This window comes from Mesoplodon densirostris, chromosome 16 (genome assembly GCF_025265405.1).
Source record: "Mesoplodon densirostris isolate mMesDen1 chromosome 16, mMesDen1 primary haplotype, whole genome shotgun sequence".
In the NCBI taxonomy this organism is placed as follows: domain Eukaryota; kingdom Metazoa; phylum Chordata; class Mammalia; order Artiodactyla; family Ziphiidae; genus Mesoplodon; species Mesoplodon densirostris.
The window spans coordinates 58,382,803-58,400,667 of record NC_082676.1 but is presented as its reverse complement, the minus strand read 5'-3'; the positions used below and the strand labels follow the sequence as shown (position 1 = coordinate 58,400,667).

The window sequence follows — 17,865 nt, the reverse complement described above, 5'->3', positions numbered from 1 at the left end:
ATTCGCACACACTCCAGGGAGCAGCAGAACATCATCTTGTGTGATCACAATGATCTCCCATAGCAAAGGCAGATAATGCCAGTTCCTCACCCAGTGTCCACTCCAGGACCCAGTGAAAAATGCTCACTTACCCAGACTCCTCTGCACCCAGGGAGCCCACGTGAGTTCTGGCAAATGGGCTAAAAATGCACTCACATAACGGACCTTCAGGAAAAGTGATATTCCCTGGTAAAAAGGGACAGACACAGTTGGCATTTTGCCCCTTCCCTACCCATCCTCCTGCCTCGACTGAGAATTTCCAAATGCTCCTGGCAAGTGGGAGTTTGCAATATGAGATCTGAAACGTCCTTGAAAGTAGTAGGACAAAAGCCCCGTGTTAAGGATGGCCAAGCAGACAGGAGGCTGGGTCCCTTCTGGTATCACGTGGAGGCTGCAGCTCCTCCTCTCTTTTCCTCTGGAATTCTCATAACAGAAAATGAAATTCCTATTTGGCTGAGCTGCTGTACTCAAATAGCTGTTTACATGCAGCCTAAAGCTATCCTAACTGCTCCAGTATATGGCTGGAGACTGGGAAACCAAAGTGTGGAGGATGTCCGCATTCAGATATTTATTCATTTATTCAACAAATCCTTCTTGAGTGCCTGATGTGTGCCACACACTGTGCCAGGATGGGAAGACATTCAGAACATTGGTCTAGATGACAGGCAATCAGCACAGACACTGCTCATTGAGGACCAGCATAGACATACTGGTCCCCCACAGCTGAAGAGCAGCCCTTGGTGAAAAAGCAGACAAATCCCTGCCCTCATGGTGCCTATATAATAGTGTGTAGAGCAAAACAATAAGTAAATTGTACAGTATGTTCGCAGGTCTTAAGGGCTACAGAGAAAAATAGAGCAGTTATTTGAAGCACATCTTCTAAAGACCATCACATACACACACACATGCTTGTGATGTCTTTATGAAATCCCTGTGATTTTGATGTAACCCCAAGGAGAAAAGGAAATTCCATTCAGTCTGAGGAACCCTGATTGGACTGGGATTATTGTCAATTGACTAAGTGTTATATATATATATTTTTTTTTTTTTTTTTTTGAGCTTAAAGCTGATTATAGATGATGATGCAGCTCAAACTGAGCTGCATGGCGCCCATCACCTTGATCTTCACTCAAGGGGAGTGTGGGGGGCTGCATTGCAGGGGTGGTATCCCAGCGGCCGTCAGGCCCCCCCGCCCCGCACCCCACACTCACCTGCAGTGGACATTTCAGTTCCTCGGCCGCGCACTCCAGCCGCCTCTTGACTGCATCCAGGCTGTGGTTCTCGTTCAGAAGCCTCTCCAGCTCATAGCTCAGCTCCGACTTCCAGAAGCCGATATCTGACAGCCTCTGGCCCAGGTTCCGGCAGGTCCCCTCCTGCATCTGGCGCGTCAGCTGGTCCTTATCCTGCATGAGCTGCACAGAGTCACCCATCAGCTGGCCAGCCCGCAGCCGGGAGGCCTCGGCCGTGCGTATCTGCAGCTGGTTGGACTGGTCCCAGTCATGGGGGCTGTAGCGACAGAGGAGCGCTGAGCGGCCAGCCGGCAGGATGGTGGGCAGCTGCAGGGCGCTGCGGCACGTGGCTCCCTCGTCCAGGCAGGTCTGGGTGTTGGTGTAGAAGAGGCTGGGTCTCCATGAGTTCAGGTAGCGGTACCCAGGCAGGTAATAGGGCTGGTAACACCCCTGGATCACCGGGGCCGGCGCAACTGGGGGCAGCGCACTGATGCCACAGGCTTTCTTGGGGCCACAGTAACTGGCAGTCTGAGTGGTTCCAAGAAACTCCATCTTCCCCCTTCAGCTCCGCTAGGGCAAAACTGTGCCTAAGGGGGCCAAGGCACCACAGGAAGGCACCCAGCTGGGGCAAGTGAGCAGGGGTCCCAGTAAGGCCCCACTCCCCCAGGCTTTATGACAACAGTGCCGAGTCATAGAGGTCCTGCCCATCCCGGGCCATAGCATCACAATCAAAACACAGACCAGAGCTTCCCTGGTGGCTCAGTGGTTGAGAGTCTGCCTGCTGATGCAGGGGACGCGGGTTCGTGCCCCGGTCTGGGAAGTTCCCACATGCTGTGGAGCGAGTGGCTGGGCCTGTGAGCCATGACCGCTGAGCCTGCACGTCCGGAGCCTGTGCTCCGCAGCAGGAGAGGCCACAATAGTGAGAGGCCCGCGTACCACCGCAAAAAAAAAAATTCTTTGCCGAAAATTTTCGGAGAGCTCGGGGGTTTTTTTGGGCCTGAGCCACCTGTCTCCTTGCATGGCCCTGCAATAAACCTTTCTCTGCTCCAAACTCCAACATTTCGGTTTGTTTGGCCTCACTGTGCATGGGGCACACAAACTTGTGCTAACAGGTGTGGAGAGTAGGGGAGAGGCTTGATCAGATCTGCAGATCACTGCCTTGGCCTCCACTCCAACCCGCTTACGAAATGTCAGTCACTGAGTCAGTGACAGCGGTTGAGGGGCTCCCATGGCCAGGAAGTTCGCATGTGGGGAAATCAGCTCAGTGCTCTCCGGGCAGAAGAGGCCTTTCCCTCGAGTGGAATCCCAGCTCCGTCCCCTCTCCCAGCCTGGAAAATGCCCAGGATTGTGTCTCCCTCGGACGCTGTGAGAATCAAGTAAAGGCAGAACAAGGTACTTAGCACCTAGTGGGTGATCAGCAGTTGTTATTGGTGTTACTATTATTCTTAGACTACACTTTGCCACATCATTTCATGTAATCCTTTTGCTCACGCCTGGAGGTGGGCGTTATTCGAGCCCTCATTTTACAGGGGGGAAAACTGAGGCTCAGAGAGGTACATTTGTTTGCCCAAGGGCACACAGCTAGTCTTGGGAAATGGCTCAGGTAGTGCTGCTTCCCCTGAGGATAAGGAGAGCCATATAAAAGCCGTAGATGTGCTTTGCAGTGGGCCTGGCAGGGAGCTCAGAGAACATCTCAGTGAAGTCGAGTTTCTATTTTTCTGCCAACATTTTATTATAAACAATTTTTAAAAATGCAGTGGTTTTAAAACACTCTAATATGGAAGGTTGTCTTCAGATAAACTCTTGCACAGAGGCAGGGCACATGACACAGAGCCCTAAGGTGCTCTGGCTGGAGGGAGCCGGAGGTGGGGGAGGGGTCCCTTCCCCCTGAGTTCCTAGGGCTCCACAGAGCACAGTGGGAAGACCGTGATTCAGCCCACCCCCCTCCCCATTTCACAAGAGAAGAGGCACGAAGGTCACCTACCAGGAAGTGGAAAAGCCAGACTCCACGTCCACGTTTTCTGAAGTCACACTAATTACCTAGAGAAACGTTATGATTGTTATGATCATCAAAAAGCGTTCTGTTGGGCTTCCCTAGTGGCCCAGTGGTTGAGAGTCCACCTGCCGATGCAGGGGACACGGGTTCGTGCCCCGGTCCGGGAGGATCCCACATGCCGCGGAGCAGCTGGGCCCGTGAGCCATGGCCACTGAGCCTGCGCGTCCGGAGCCTGTGCTCCACAACGAGAGAGGCCACAACAGTGAGAGGCCCGCGTACCGCAAAAAAAAAAAAAAAAAAAAAAAAAAAAGCGTTCTGTTAAATTTGGAATCATGTAACTAGACTTACTGTGATCACTTTGTAATGCAGACAAATATTGAATTATTAGGTTGTACACCTGAAACTAATATAACGTTATATACCAATGTTTCCTCAGAAAAAAGAAACTGGAATCATGCCGTAGGTGAGTGTGGTGTATTGGTTTCCTATGGCTGCTGTCACAAATCACCACAAAGTTAGTGACTTGACGCTACACAGATGTATTCTCTTACAGCTCTGGAGGTCAGAATTCCAAAATGAGCCTCAAGGGGCTCAAATCAAGGTGTGAGGAGGGCTGGTTCCTTCTGGAGGCTCCAGGAAGAATCCGATTCCTTGCCCTTTCCAGCTTCCAGAAGCTGCCTGCATCCTTTGGCTTGTGGCCTCTCCCCGCATCTTCAAAGCCGGCAGCTAGCATCTTCTCTCCCCCTCCCTCAACCCTCCTGCTTCCTTCTTACAGGACACTTCTAATCACATCAGACCCACCCAGATAATCTATGGTAATCTCCCCATTGGAGATCCTTAATTTAGTCATACCTGCAAAGGCCCCTTTACCATGTAAGGTAACATATCCACAGGTTTCCTGGCATTAGAATATGGACATCTTTGGGGGGCTATTATTCTGTCCACCACAGTGAGCAATGTAAAAGAATACCGGGTGATAAGAAAGGCAAACAAAAATACCATGCTGTGGATTGTCCAAATGTGAAGACTCAGGGTTAAGGGGGTGAATCAGAGCATCTCCTGAACCATTGCTTTTCCCAAGGTCTTGTTTATTTATGATGCATTTGTTTTAAGTTCTAAAAACAATACTGTGTGTGTCTCACCTGGACTCTAGTCCCCATCTACTCCTTTCAATTTGCATCTCTCACACGTGAATGTGTCCACAAATCACCTGAGGATTGGATTAAAATGCATATTCTCATTGAGTAGAGCTGGGGGCAGGGCAGGAGGTGCTGCATTTCCTACAAGCTCCCAGGTGAGGCTGGTCCACAGACCACACCTGGGGTAGTGGGGCCCTGAAATAAGTTCTATGAGGGAAAGAACCTTATTTGATTTTGCTCATATTTGTACCCACAGCACTTAGAATAATACCTGGAATATAGTAGGTGCAAAATTTGGGTTTGTTAAATGAATAAAGAAATGGATAGGGCTTCCCTGGTGGCGCAGTGGTTGAGAGTCCGCCTGCTGATGCAGGGGACACGGGTTCATGCCCCAGTCTGGGAAAAGCCCACATGCCGCGGAGCGGCTAGGCCCGTGAGCCATGGCCGCTGAGCCTGCGCGTCCGGAGCCTGTGCTCCGCAACAGGAGAGGCCACAACAGTGGGAGGCCCGCGTACCGCAAAAAAAAAAAAAAAAAAAGAAAGAAAGAAATGGATGGATAGATGGATATGTGGATGGGTGTATGGCTAGGTGGGTAGATGGATGGATGGATGGATGGTTAGATGAAGTGACAGAATTTCAGATGCCATTAAATGAGAAAGGTAAATTCAAAACAGTTGGCCATGGATCAACCAAAACTCAGCAAAAAGGAATAGTAAAACCTGACAACTCAGTCCAAAAGACTCAAGGAATCACCTTCTAAAAGTTTAGAAAGTGAAAATACTCAAATACTTTGTGTGTGACTGTTAGGGAACTCCTGAGCAGTGACTTCCAAAGCATGGGCAGTGGAGTTTTTAGGGTTCATCCATGGTGAAGCATGTGTCAGTACTTTGTTCCCTTTCATGGCTGAATACTACCCCAGTCACATGTCTAGACCACATTTCGTTTAGGCATTCATCCATTGATGAACATTTGGGTTGTTTCCACTTTTTGGCTATTATGAATAATATTGCTGTGAACATTTCTGTACAAGTTTTTGTGTGGACATAAGTTTTCAATTTTCTTGAATAGTTACCAAAGAGTGGAATTGCTGGGCCCTATGGTAATTCTGTTTTGATTACTGTTGAGTTTTAATAAAATGTAAATCAGCACATTTTATTACTTAGCTTTTAAATAAATATTGTATTATTCATAGAAGTTAATTCAAGGAACTCCCAACTACACAGTCAGCCATCACACACACAGGCTGGGCCACACATGTTTGGTTTGACAGTAAGTTCTTAACGCCTGGGAATTGTTGACTCTCTCTTTGGGCTCATGTAGTGTCTCCAAGCCCTTGGGGTGCTTTGCACTCCTGCATCCAGACCGTAGACTTAACACACACAAGGTTAGCCATGATGGAAAAATGAAACCGGAACACAGACTGCTTCCATTCTGTCATTCTATGTGACACTGGGAGTTTTTATTTGTGTCTAGGATGTAAAACAGTGAAACAGAGTGGGATCTGCAAGGTGTAATATTTTTGTTTGGAACGTGGACATTTTAGTTCATGCACGAAATCTTTTACTGAACTCAGTATCTTTAAAATTGAAATGTAATCTTTGTATATGTCAACTGTATCAAAACTAAGAAAGTAACCAGGAATATAATTATTACTGGGAATATTATTGTATAGAGGAGGAAGGTGTTAAAAAAATTGTCTACTCTGGGTGTTGAATATACTACGCACGCCACTGCTTAGAGGTCCCTCATCCACCACTAAAAGATGTTTTTTTCAATCTCTTGTAAAAGAGATTCTTTCAGTCTCTTTCTGGCTGATGGAAAACTCATTCAATTTCTGAAATCCCTATGGGAAGTGGACTAGGAGAGACTGGGGAGATGGGGAGAGGAGACCCGACTGACCCCCGGAATGGGGTTCGCAATCCTCCACCCCAGCTCCGCCTCCCGATCATTGGGTACCCCTGGTCCAGGATCGCACTAACTATTTTATTGCCATCTCTGCCTGCAGCTGCGCCATTGAGATGGCTGCCTGACTTTTTTTAGATGTTGGGGGTAGGAGTTTAATTAATTTATTTATTTTTGCTGTGTTGGGTCTTCGTTTCTGTGCGAGGGCTTTCTCTAGTTGCGGCGAGCGGGGGCCACTCTTCATCGCGGTGCGCGGGCCTCTCACTATCGCGGCCTCTTCGTTGCGGAGCACAGGCTCCAGACGCGCGGGCTCAGTAGCTGTGTAGCTACTGTAAAGTAGCTGTAAAGGGATAGCTCCACGTCTGTGAATTTAATGTGAAATCCACCTGCCTGCAGAAGAAAGGCATGGAGAGACTGTATTAGGTGAAGGCTGGAGCAGCACTGTCCAGTGATAGAACTTTCTGCAGCGATCAACTCAACAAGTCAGCAAGCGTTCCTTGGGCGCCCCCTGCAGGTAGATAGCAATCTGTCACTTGTCCTTCCCCGCAGCCAAAATCTGTGACTGGAGGTGACTCCAAGCAGTGCTTAGAAAACTGGAAAAATAGGGTCACACACAGGAAAGAGAGAAAAAAATCCAGGAATAAGCTGCCTTCAATTCAACACCCGTGTCAGTTTGTATCATTCAAAAACTGAAGTTATATTTTACAATATAGCTTTTTTTTTTCACTTTGAATTTCGGAAGATACCTTTTTGGTGCTTAGAGCACTGGCCCTGGCTGGTGTCCAACAACTCAGCAATCTTTCTTGAAATCTACCTGCGGATACACACATACATGTGTGCTAAAACACACACGTATATGTGCTCACTGCTGCATTGATTGTAGTAGGGAAAAAGTGCAGCTAACCAAATGGCCCTCAGTACAGGATGGCTAAATAAAATATACAACACCTATTCTATGGAGAACTCTGCAGCATAAAAAGAAGTTAGGCCTGTATTTGCCGATATGAAAAGATTTCTGAGATATCAGTGTAAGTGAAGAAAGCAAAATATAGAAGATTATATACCCTATGGTACCCCTCGAGCAGATACGTAGGTAATTGTATATGAACAAACACTTCTGGAAAGATACACAGGAACCAGTGCCTGAGTGATTACCTTTGGACAAGGACAGGAGTGGAACCGGAGGCACAGGGGGAGACTTTTATTTTTTGATTAAGCCTTCCATACTGCTATATATACACAGTCAACCCTGGAACAACGCGGTGGGTAGGGGCGCTGACCCTCAACACGGCCGAAAATCCGAGTATAATTTATAGTCGGCCCTCCTTATGCACCATTCCACATCTCAACCAACTGTAGATTGTGTAGAAATGTTGTATTTATTATTGAGAAAAATCCAGGTATAAGTGGACATGTGCAGTTTAAACCCATGTTGTTCAAGGGTCAACTGTAATTTTTCTTAGTATATATGTAATATATGCAATATATGTAGTATAAGTAGTATACTATATATGTAATATATTCACATACATAACCTAATAGGACATCTACTTCCCACCAAGATTGAGTAATAGGGATTAGCTGTACCCTCCCATCTGAAACTACTCAGAAAACACTCAAAATATATGAAATGATGATTTTCAAGACACTGGACATCAGGCATGAAGGACAGTCCTCCCTGTGAGATGAGAAACAAATGAGGTGAGTCCTCCAACCACCACAGCTCACTGCCTAGACAGAGCTTCCAGGCCATGGTGCAGGGAGGGGGACTGCCTCCAGTTAAGGGAGCCGGGCAGGTGGGACACCAACGTGTCTAGAGTCTGAAGGACAGAGCTCAAAGGAGGAGGGAGCTGCCCAGAGAGAGCTCTGTAGACTTGCAGCTGGTTCCCTTGGTGTCCAGCTGAGCAGGATCAGTGCACACCTGTGAGGAAATGACCCCGGACTGGGGAAGAACCACCCCAAAGCATCAGAGGGAACAATCCCAGAGCTCCCCCAGGCTGGGAATAGTTCCCCATCCCACCAACCACAGTAGATTTCATCATCTGTGCAGCATCAAGTCAAATAGACAGAGGGTTTTGCCTAAGTATTAGGGCAAAATTAGTCCCAGACTCATTGCCAATCTGGTCCTGCCTAACAAAGCTTAAAAGCAGTACCCCAAAGATTAAAATGTTTTCAGTCCGTTTGCTGGTGTCCCAGAAAAAAATCGAGAATATTTGTAAAAATACAAACATTTTCAGCACTCAGTAAGGTAAAATTCACAATATCTGGCATCCAATAAAAAATTGGATCGCAATTGAAAAAACTGCAAAGAAGTAGGAAACTAAGACCCATAATGGGGGGTGGGGGGTGGGGGGATCAATCTAATGAACCCAAACCAGAAATGATACAGATAATAGAATTAGTAGACAAGAACATTTAAAAAGTTATCATAACTACATCAGTGTGTTCAAGAAGAGAGAGGAAAAATTGGCCACATTAAGTGGAGACTTGGACGATATTAAAAAACAAAACAAAATACCTGAATTGAACTTCTAGAGAGGAAAAGCACAATGTCTGAGATAAAAAATATGCAAGATGAGATTAAAGGTATGTTTTAGTCGACCAAGGCTGCCATACAAAATACCATAAACTGACACAAAATACTCTAAGTACCAGAAATTTATGTCTCACAGTTCTGGAAGCTGGAAGTCTGAGATCAGGGCCAGCACAGTTGGGTTCTGGTGAGGTCTCTCTAGTTGGCTTACAGACAGCTGCCTTCTCACTCACTGTGTTCCCACATGGCCTTTCCTTGTGTGGAGAGGGAGCAAGCTAAGTGTCTCCTCTTATAAAGACACTAATCCCATCATGAGGACTCCCTCTCCTCTCCATGACCTCATCACCTCCCAAAGGCCCACCTTCCAATACCATCACATTGGGAGTTAGGGCTTCAACCTATGAATTGGGGTGTGCAGAGTGGGGCAACACAAACATTCAGTCTATAATAAGGCAGATTAAATACTGCAGAAGAAAAGATTAGTGAAGTTGAAGAGAGAGCAACAGAGACTACCCAAAATGAAACAGAGGAAAAAAAAAGACCAAGAAACAGAACTATAGAATAGTGCTGAGAGAAATCTAGAAGGACCTAAGTAGAGAGATAAGTCATGTGTGTGGACTAGGAGACTCAATATTGTTAAGAGGTCAGTTCTTCCCAAACTGAAGGTTAGATTCAATGCAAATCCAACCAAAATCCCAGCAGGCATTTTGGGGTAGAAATTAATTAACTGATTCTAAAATTCAAAGGGCCTAAATAGCCAAAACAACTTTGAAAAGAAAAACAAAGTTGGAGGATTTGAGGTCTCTGACTTCAAGGCTTATTATAAAGCTACAGTATGGTATTGGCACAAAGACAGACAAAGATCTTATTCTGAATAAAGAATCCAGAAATATATCCACATATTCATGCTCAGTTGACTTTCAGCAAAGGTACAAAGTTAATTGTGTGGAGAAAAAATAGTATTTTCAATAAAAGATGCCGGAACAATTGGAGATATATATGTGTGTGTATATATATACACATATCTATATCTATATCTATATATCTCAACCCATACCTTGCACTATATACAAAAATTACATACAAAAAAAAATTAGCTCCAAATGAGTCATAGACCTAAATATAAGGTCTAAAACTATAAAAATTCTAGAAAGAAACATAGGAGAAAATATTTGTGACCTTGTGTAAGGAAGATTTCTTAGGTATGTTTTCTCAAACACAATACATAAAAGAAAAAATTTGATAAACTGGACCTCATCAAAATTAAGAACAGCTCTTCAAAAGACATTCGTAAGAGAATTTTCAATCTCAAGCCACAGACTAGGAGAAATATTTGCCAAACATAACTGATAAGGAACCTGTATCCAGAACATATACAGTATTCTCAAAACTCAATACTTAAGCAACCAAAATTTTTTTAAATGGGCTTAAAATTTGAACACTTTGGCAAAGAAGATATGCTGATGGCAAATGAACACCTGAAAAGATGGCAACATAATTTCTCACTAGGGAAATGCAAATTAAAACCACAAGCAGCTTTATTTGTAACACCCGCAGGCTGGAAGCAATCCAAATGTCCATCCACAGGTAAATGGATTAACAAGCTGTGGTGTACTCATACAATGAAATACTTCACCGAAGCCAGAAGAAATGAACTTCACACACTCAACAACATGGATGAATCTGAAATAAACATGCTGAAAGAAGCCAGATGAAAAGGAGCACACACCATATGATTCCACTGATAAAAAATTCTAGAAAACCCACACTCATCTATGCAGGCAGGAAACAGGGCAGTGACTGCCGGCAGGGATCAGGAGCAGGTTTGCAAAGGTCATGAGGAAACTTTGGGGGATGATCTGTGTGTTCACTATCTTGATTGCGGTGATGGTTTCACAGGTACAGTATATGTAAGTCAAAACTTCTCAACTGTACGCTTTAAATATGTGCAGTCTGTTTATCAGTTGCCCGTCAATAAAGCTGTTTGTTTAAGAAATTAACAATTGCTAACACCTATATACTGCACAAATGTGTAAAGAATTTTTTAAAAACTTGTTTTACTCATATTAACTTATTTAATCCTTCCAACAATAATTCTCTGAAGGAGTTGATATTATCGTTGCCATTTTACAGGGGAGGAAACTAAGGCATGAAGAAAAGATTTGAAAGCTGGTAAATGGGGAGCTGGAACTTGAACGCAGATGGCTGGCATTCAAAAATCCACGTTCTTAACCAGCAAACGAGTCAACTTCTCCGTATATAATGGATCTGAACCTTATTTTTCGACTCAGTTATATATCAAGTGCCTGTATACACTGCAGGCACTTGATATATAACTGATATTAGATATCTAATATCTTCGTTAGATATTTTTGCTGGATCCAAGGGAAGAGGTAGGAAATTCTCTACCCCAGAACTTAAAATTTTTTCCACGTCCTGACTTTGGTCATAGATGGGGTAGGAGTGCCACCTGGTGGTACAGTGTGGAACGGCACGCATCTCCTGTGCATTTCACAGGGTAGCGTTTTCACCACCTGCAGTGTGTTTAAGATGCTTCAGTCCTGCTAGATCACCATCTAAATTCTTAACCTGTTTGACCCAGGTGCTAGTCTTGTTTCATTCACTAACCTGCTATGTGATTAGGGACAATTTTCTCTGTCTAGGCCTCAGTTCGCCCATCTGTAAACAAGGGTGCAGGATCTCACCTCTGCAACTCTCACCTACAACCCCAAGTTTACTTAAACACAACTGTGTATTGGACCTTTGCTCTGTGCTTGGTGCTTTGCATGAATGAAATTATTTTATCCCCACAGCAACATCATTGGGCAATTGCTCTTTTTTTTAGCCCTGCCTCGCGACTTGTGGGCTCTTAATTCCCTGACCAGGGATGGAACCTGGGCCACGACATTGAAAGTGCCGTGTCCTAACCACTGGACCGCCAGGGAATTGCTGGCTCTTATTATCCCCATTTTACAGATGAGCAGGCTGAGGGTGGAGACCAGAAGGGACGTGCCCAGTGTTATTCAGCTCATTAGAATCAGGATTTAAACACATGTCATCTGACTTCAGAACACGAGCTGTAAACCCCTGTGTCATCTGCCCTCACCCATCTCACCCATCCCAACCATGGAAGTCTGTAGTGCCATCGCTAGAAACCCTGAGGAGTTTTGGGGGGGCGGGGGTTGTTTTTTTTGTTTTTGCGGTACGCTGGCCTCTCACTGTTGTGGCCTCTCCCGTTGCGGAGCACAGCCTCCGGATGCGTAGGCTCAGCGGCCATGGCTCACGGGCCCAGCCGCTCCGCGGCATGTGGGATCTTCCCGGACCGGGGCACGAACCCGTGCCCCCTGCATCGGCAAGCGGACTCTCAACCATTGCGCCACTAGGGAAGCCCCCTGAGGAGTTTTTTAAACATTCTGTGATATTATGATTTATAATAAGAAACATATATTTGGTCTTTTTTCCCATGTCTGGCACAGAGCTCCTAAAATCCTTGGAACTTCCTAAGGGCAGAGAGCAATAAAGGTGTCTCTTGTTATGTTAATGGACCTCACTTAAGGATGGGGGCTGGTTGCCAGGGGAACCAACCTAGCGATTGGAGGGTTGGAACTTTCAGTCCCACCTCCCCAGCTTGGGGCTGAACCAATCGCTGATGACTTACTCAATCGTGACTTAATCGTCATCGTAATGAAGCCTCCATTAAAAGGACAGGTTTTGGTGAAAACGGAGATTTGCGGGGAGAGGTGCCCCTGGGAAGGGCTTGGACTCTCTGAGCTCTTTCCTCATGCCTTACCCTGTGCATCTCTTCCATCTGGCTGTTCCTGAGTTATACTCTTTTAGGATAAACCGGTATCTAGTAAGTAAAATGTTTTCTCTGATTTCTGTGAGCTACTCTAGCAAATTAATTGACTCCAAAGCGGGAGGAGGTCATGGGTACCTCTGATTTATAGTCAGTCAAAAGCACAGGTAACAACCTGGGCTTGCAGCTGGCATCTTGGGGAGGAGGGTAGTCTTGTAAGATTGAGCCCTTAACCTGTGGAATCTGACGCTAACTCCAATAGCTTCAAAATTGTTGAATTGTAGGACACCCATCTGGCGTCCAGGGCATTTTTCATTGGCATGGGGAACCCCACACACACACCTCCCACCCACATTGGAAACTGGGTTCAGAACCTCTTTATAGGCCCAGGCCCCATGCACAAGTTTCTGATTTAATTGATGTGGAGGAGGAGAACCGGCGCATAAAATACCCCAGGTGATTATAATGTGTAGCCAGGCTGAGAAACCTTGCTGTCGAAATAATATACCCAGTGTCCCACCAGTCTCAGTGCAGATTTAAGCTCTAATAATTTCAGAAGTATAAACAAATTTTGTTTCTAGAGCAGTTTTAGGTGTACAGAAAAAAACCTTTCAGGAAGTTCAGAGAGTTCTGATATATTCCCCCCACCCCGTTGCCCCCGTTATTATTAACATCTTGCACTGGTGTGGTATATTTGTTGTCATTGGTGAACCAATACTGATACATTATTATTAACTAAAGTCCATAGTTTAAGTTAGGGTTCACTCTTAATGTTGTACCTTCTATGAGATTTGATAAATGCATAATGTAATGTCCTGTGGCCACCATTACAGTATCCCACAGAATAGTTTTACTGCCCTGAAGTCCCCTGTGCTCTTCATCCCTCCCACTCCTAACCCCTCCCCCAAATCCTGGCAATCACTAATCTTTTCACTGTCTCTGGTTTTACAAACTTTTTTTTTTTTTTTTTTTTTGCGGTACGCGGGCCTCTCACTGTTGTGGCCTCTCCTGTTGCAGAGCACAGGCTCCGGACGCGCAGGCTCAGCAGCCATGGCTCACGGGCCCAGCCGCTCCGCGGCATGTGGAATCCTCCTGGACCGGGGCACGAACCCGCGTCCCCTGCATCGGCAGGCGGACTCCCAACCACTGTGCCACCAGGGAATCCCCTACAAACTTATTTTTTTAATCATTTAAAAACTTAGCTATTTGAATCTACAACAGCATGTTTTTCAACTTTAATTTTGGTGTTTCTTTTTGGCCGTGCCACACAGCTTGCAGGATCTCAGTTTCCCGAACAGGGAATGAACCCAGGCCCCGGCAGCGAGAGCCCAGAATCCTAACTACTCGGCCACCAGGGAACTCCCTAAATTTTCATTTTGTTGTTTTAGTCATCATGGCCATCTGCCATCAGAGGGACTGAAATAAAAATTTAAAGTCTATTGTTTCAAACTCAGGAGGCGAAATAAATGTGAAGGAAATGTAAACTTTCAAATGCCAGTTTTTGTAATTTTGTTCATGCTTCAAAAGTTCCTAAAGGAGAAAACTTGGCTCAGACTTTTGGAACACGCTGTACTCGAGAAAGGAGAACCAGTTGCTTCCACAGGCCAGGGACAGCATCTGTGAGAAAAGGGTGCTCAGAGGTCTCTCACGGGGGATTGGGTAATGGCCGGACAGGCAAGGGCTGGGGGAGGGGCGGGCAGCGGGGACATTCCTGGCGGAAGGACCTCTGTGAGCAACAGAGTAATGGGCTGGGGTCCCCGGGGAAGTGCTAGCTGTTCAGTGGTTAGTGCCCAGCCTTCACACTGGCCCAGGGCAAGAAATGAGCCTGGATGGGGATATATGTTTATGTATAACTGATTCACTTTGTTGTACAGCAGATACTAGCACACCATTGTAAAGCAGTTATACTCCAATAAAGATATTTTTTTAAAAAAAAGAAAAGAAAGAAATGAGCCTGGAGTGGTCAGATGGTCTCCAAGACCACTGAAAACCATGCGAAGATTGGATGTTAGCCTGTGGGCCATAGGGAGCCATTGAAGGTTTAAGAGCAGCAGAGCAACACCGTGTGATCTGCGTGGGGAAAGGTCAGGAGCAGAGAAACCCTGTGAGGAACTACAGGGGACAGTCCAGGGCCCACTCCCTATGCCTCTCTGGGTATGACCATGGGACTCAATCTTGCCAGGGGAAAGTGAGCAAATAGGTGTCACGTCTGGGGGGACGCATTTAAGCAGCAGCGTACAATTCGCACTTTCCACCTTTGAAGGCTAGTGTTCAGATGGCTGCAACGTAAGATGACAGTGCCTCTGTCTGTATCCCTGAGCTACAGTGAGCAGGGGCCTCTGCCGATGAAGCTGTATATGAACAGGAGCAAAAAATAAACCTTGCTGGGCTTTCCTGGTGGCGCAGTGGTTGGGAGTCCGCCTGCCGATGCAGGGGACATGGGTTCGTGCCCTGGTCCGGGAGGGTCCCACATGCTGCGGAGTGGCTGGGCCCATGAGCCATGGCCGCTGAGCCTGCATGTCCGGAGCCTGTGCTCCGCAACGGGAGAGGCCACAACAGTGAGAGGCCCGTGTACCGCAAAAAATAAAAATTAAAAAAAACAAATAAAATAAACTTTGCTGCTTTGAGCCTGTGCAGCCTGGGGGATGTTTGTCTGGCAGCATAGCCTGGCCTGATACAGAAACTATTGCAGGCCCAGGAGGACAAAGGCCTGAGCCAAGCAGTAGGGATGATGGAAGTCGTGGCCTGGGGCTTGTATGTCACCACCCCAAACACAGTGGTTTAGAGCAGTGTTTATTTAGCTCATGAGTCTTTGGGTTGGCTGGGTGGCTCTTGTGGACTCGGCTGGACTCACTCATACATCTGTTGTCATCTGTGGGTCTACAGTTCTTGGTCCTGTGTGTCTCAGGGTCACTGGTTTGGGATGGCCTTGGCTGGGACCACTGGGGAGGGGGTGCTCGGCTCATCTCCATGTCTTACCTTTATCAGGCTAGGCCAGAGATATCCTCACAGCCATGGCAGAGGGGCAGGAGAGGGAAGTGAAAACAGGCAAGGGCTTTTATGAGGTTTTTCTTAGATCCTGTTTGCTAACATCTCATTAGCAAACTAAGTCACATGCCTGAGCCCAGAGTCAAGGGTAGAACAGAATGTACTGCAAAGCTAGATAGCAAAGGGCACAGATAAAGGGGGGGGGGGCAAAGAATCAAGCCACTTGTGCAGCCAGGCCACCACAGCCCCCCACTGGGGAAGCTACAGGACTTGATGATTGGCTGTAAAGGGAGATACCACGGATGTCTCCAACAGTGGCCGCCAATACTTACCCCCATCTCCGTACCCGCCTGCCACTCCACCCATCAAGACATGGTGTCTGTTTCCCCACCCCTTGAACCTGGGCTGCTCTTGTGACTTGCTCTGACCAACAGAATGTGAGAGAGTGACCCTGTGCCAGTTCTCAGCCGTGCCCAGCTGCAATGGAAAGGTGCTCAGGGTGGACCACTGAATGATGAGAGGCCACATGGTGGGGAAATCCAGGCAGACACAAGTGAGAGTCTTAGATTTTCTAGTCAACTCTTGCCTGAATGAAGCCACATGAGTGATCCTGGATAAAACCAGAGGAGTCATGAGAAATAATAAACCATTGTCGTCTTAACTACTAGGTATTGGGGTAATTTGTTACACAGCAATTGATAACTGATACAGGGGAGATGGAGACAACTAAGCAAGGCTGGTGCTCAGATTGATGACTTGAGTTCTTCAGCAGTGGTGGTGTCAGTCTCTGAGATGAGAACTCCAGAGGTAGGAACCGGTTTGAGGAGAAAGTTGTGGACATGAGTTTTATGTTCATAGGACATCAGTGCAGTAAAATCCAATAAGCATCCACTGAGATACATGTGTCTGAACTTAGGGAGAAATAGGGGCTGGAGACTGGGGAATGTTTCATATGGAATAACGGGGGATGCTGTGGACATAAAGCTGCTCATGGTGGGGAGGATGTGGAAAGTGTGACTAAAAGTGGGCCAAGAACAGTCTAGAGGAGTGCTCGTCGTAAGAAGTGGTTCTCAGACTTTAGTGGATGTAATTACTATCCTGTGGGAATGTGAAGATACAGATTCCCTGGCCCAGCCCTCCAGTTTCTGAGTCAGGAGGTCAGGGATGGGCCTGGGAATCTGATTTGCCACCTGGCTCCCACCCTTCTGCTCCCAAATACAACAGGTGGAAAGTTCCATCCCAGGTGAGACAGGAGTTTGGCTGGGAGAGTAGGAGAGAGACCTGGAGCAAAGCTGAGAGGTTTGTTTGATTTCACCATCATGCTTACAGCCTTGTGGATAGGAGCGAGTAGAGAGGGGAAGGCTGAAGAGCAGTAGACTTTTTCCTCCCTGCCACTGAGCAAAGACCCACTGAGTGCTGAGTGGGAGAGCCCTGTGCAGTTAGGGACAAAAGAGCTCTGACGTGGCCCTGCCGCTGAAAACAGCTAGGGGGAACGTGCAGGAAATGTCTTAGGGGACATCAGGAAGGAACACCTGAAGTGGGCTGGCCTGAGGCTTCTGCAGTGTGACTGGGAGAAAAAGAGCCTGTGCTCAGAAGAATTCAGTGGAGCCTGCTGGCTGTGAGACCCTGGGCAAGGCTCTCTGAGCCTCAGTGAAAGGAGCATAACTTGCATCCTGCCTCCCAGTGTACAGCAGAGTGCTTAAAAGCCCAGGCCCTATACCAGACTTTGTTGGAGTCCCAGCTCTGCCACTTACTGGCCCTAAGACCCTGGGCAAGTTATTCTCTGTGACCCAGTCTTCTGACCTGCAAAACAGAAATCACAATACTCCCTGCCTCATTAGGGAACTCCTCTGACCTCCAGGCTTTGCTCAGGCTGTTTGCTCAGTTTGAAACACTACTTGCCTCCACCCTGCCCTGCCCCGCCCCAATCTGGGTGTCTCCTACTCAGGAATTCCTTCCTGACCCCTATCACTCTGATCCTCTTCTGTCGTAGCACTTATCACTTTACAGTTACGGGCTTCAGTATCTGTTGTCCCAACCAAGTTGGGCTCCAGGAAGACAGGAACTAGATCAGTTTGGTATCGCTAGCTGATCTAGCGATATGTTATGGATGAGAGTTCAGGCTCCGGGGCCAGACAGCCGAAGTTCATCAGTCTGACTCCCTCGCTATTACCTGTGTGACCTTAGGAAAGTAGTTTAATCATTGTGAAAGGCAGTTTTCTCATCCAAAAATAGAGATAGTA

General features: G+C 46.7%; 1 protein-coding gene across 1 annotated transcript in view; it reads right to left on the bottom strand.

Annotated features, from left to right (window-relative positions):
• The window catches only part of TEKT5 (tektin 5), a 39,015-nt gene extending 37,195 nt beyond the window's left edge, over positions 1-1,820 (bottom strand). Inside the window, exon 1 of the mRNA XM_060079296.1 lies at positions 1,251-1,820. Coding sequence (XP_059935279.1) covers positions 1,251-1,820 — 570 coding nt within the window. The remainder of the gene's footprint in view (positions 1-1,250) is intronic.
• Between the last annotated feature and the right edge of the window lie 16,045 nt (positions 1,821-17,865).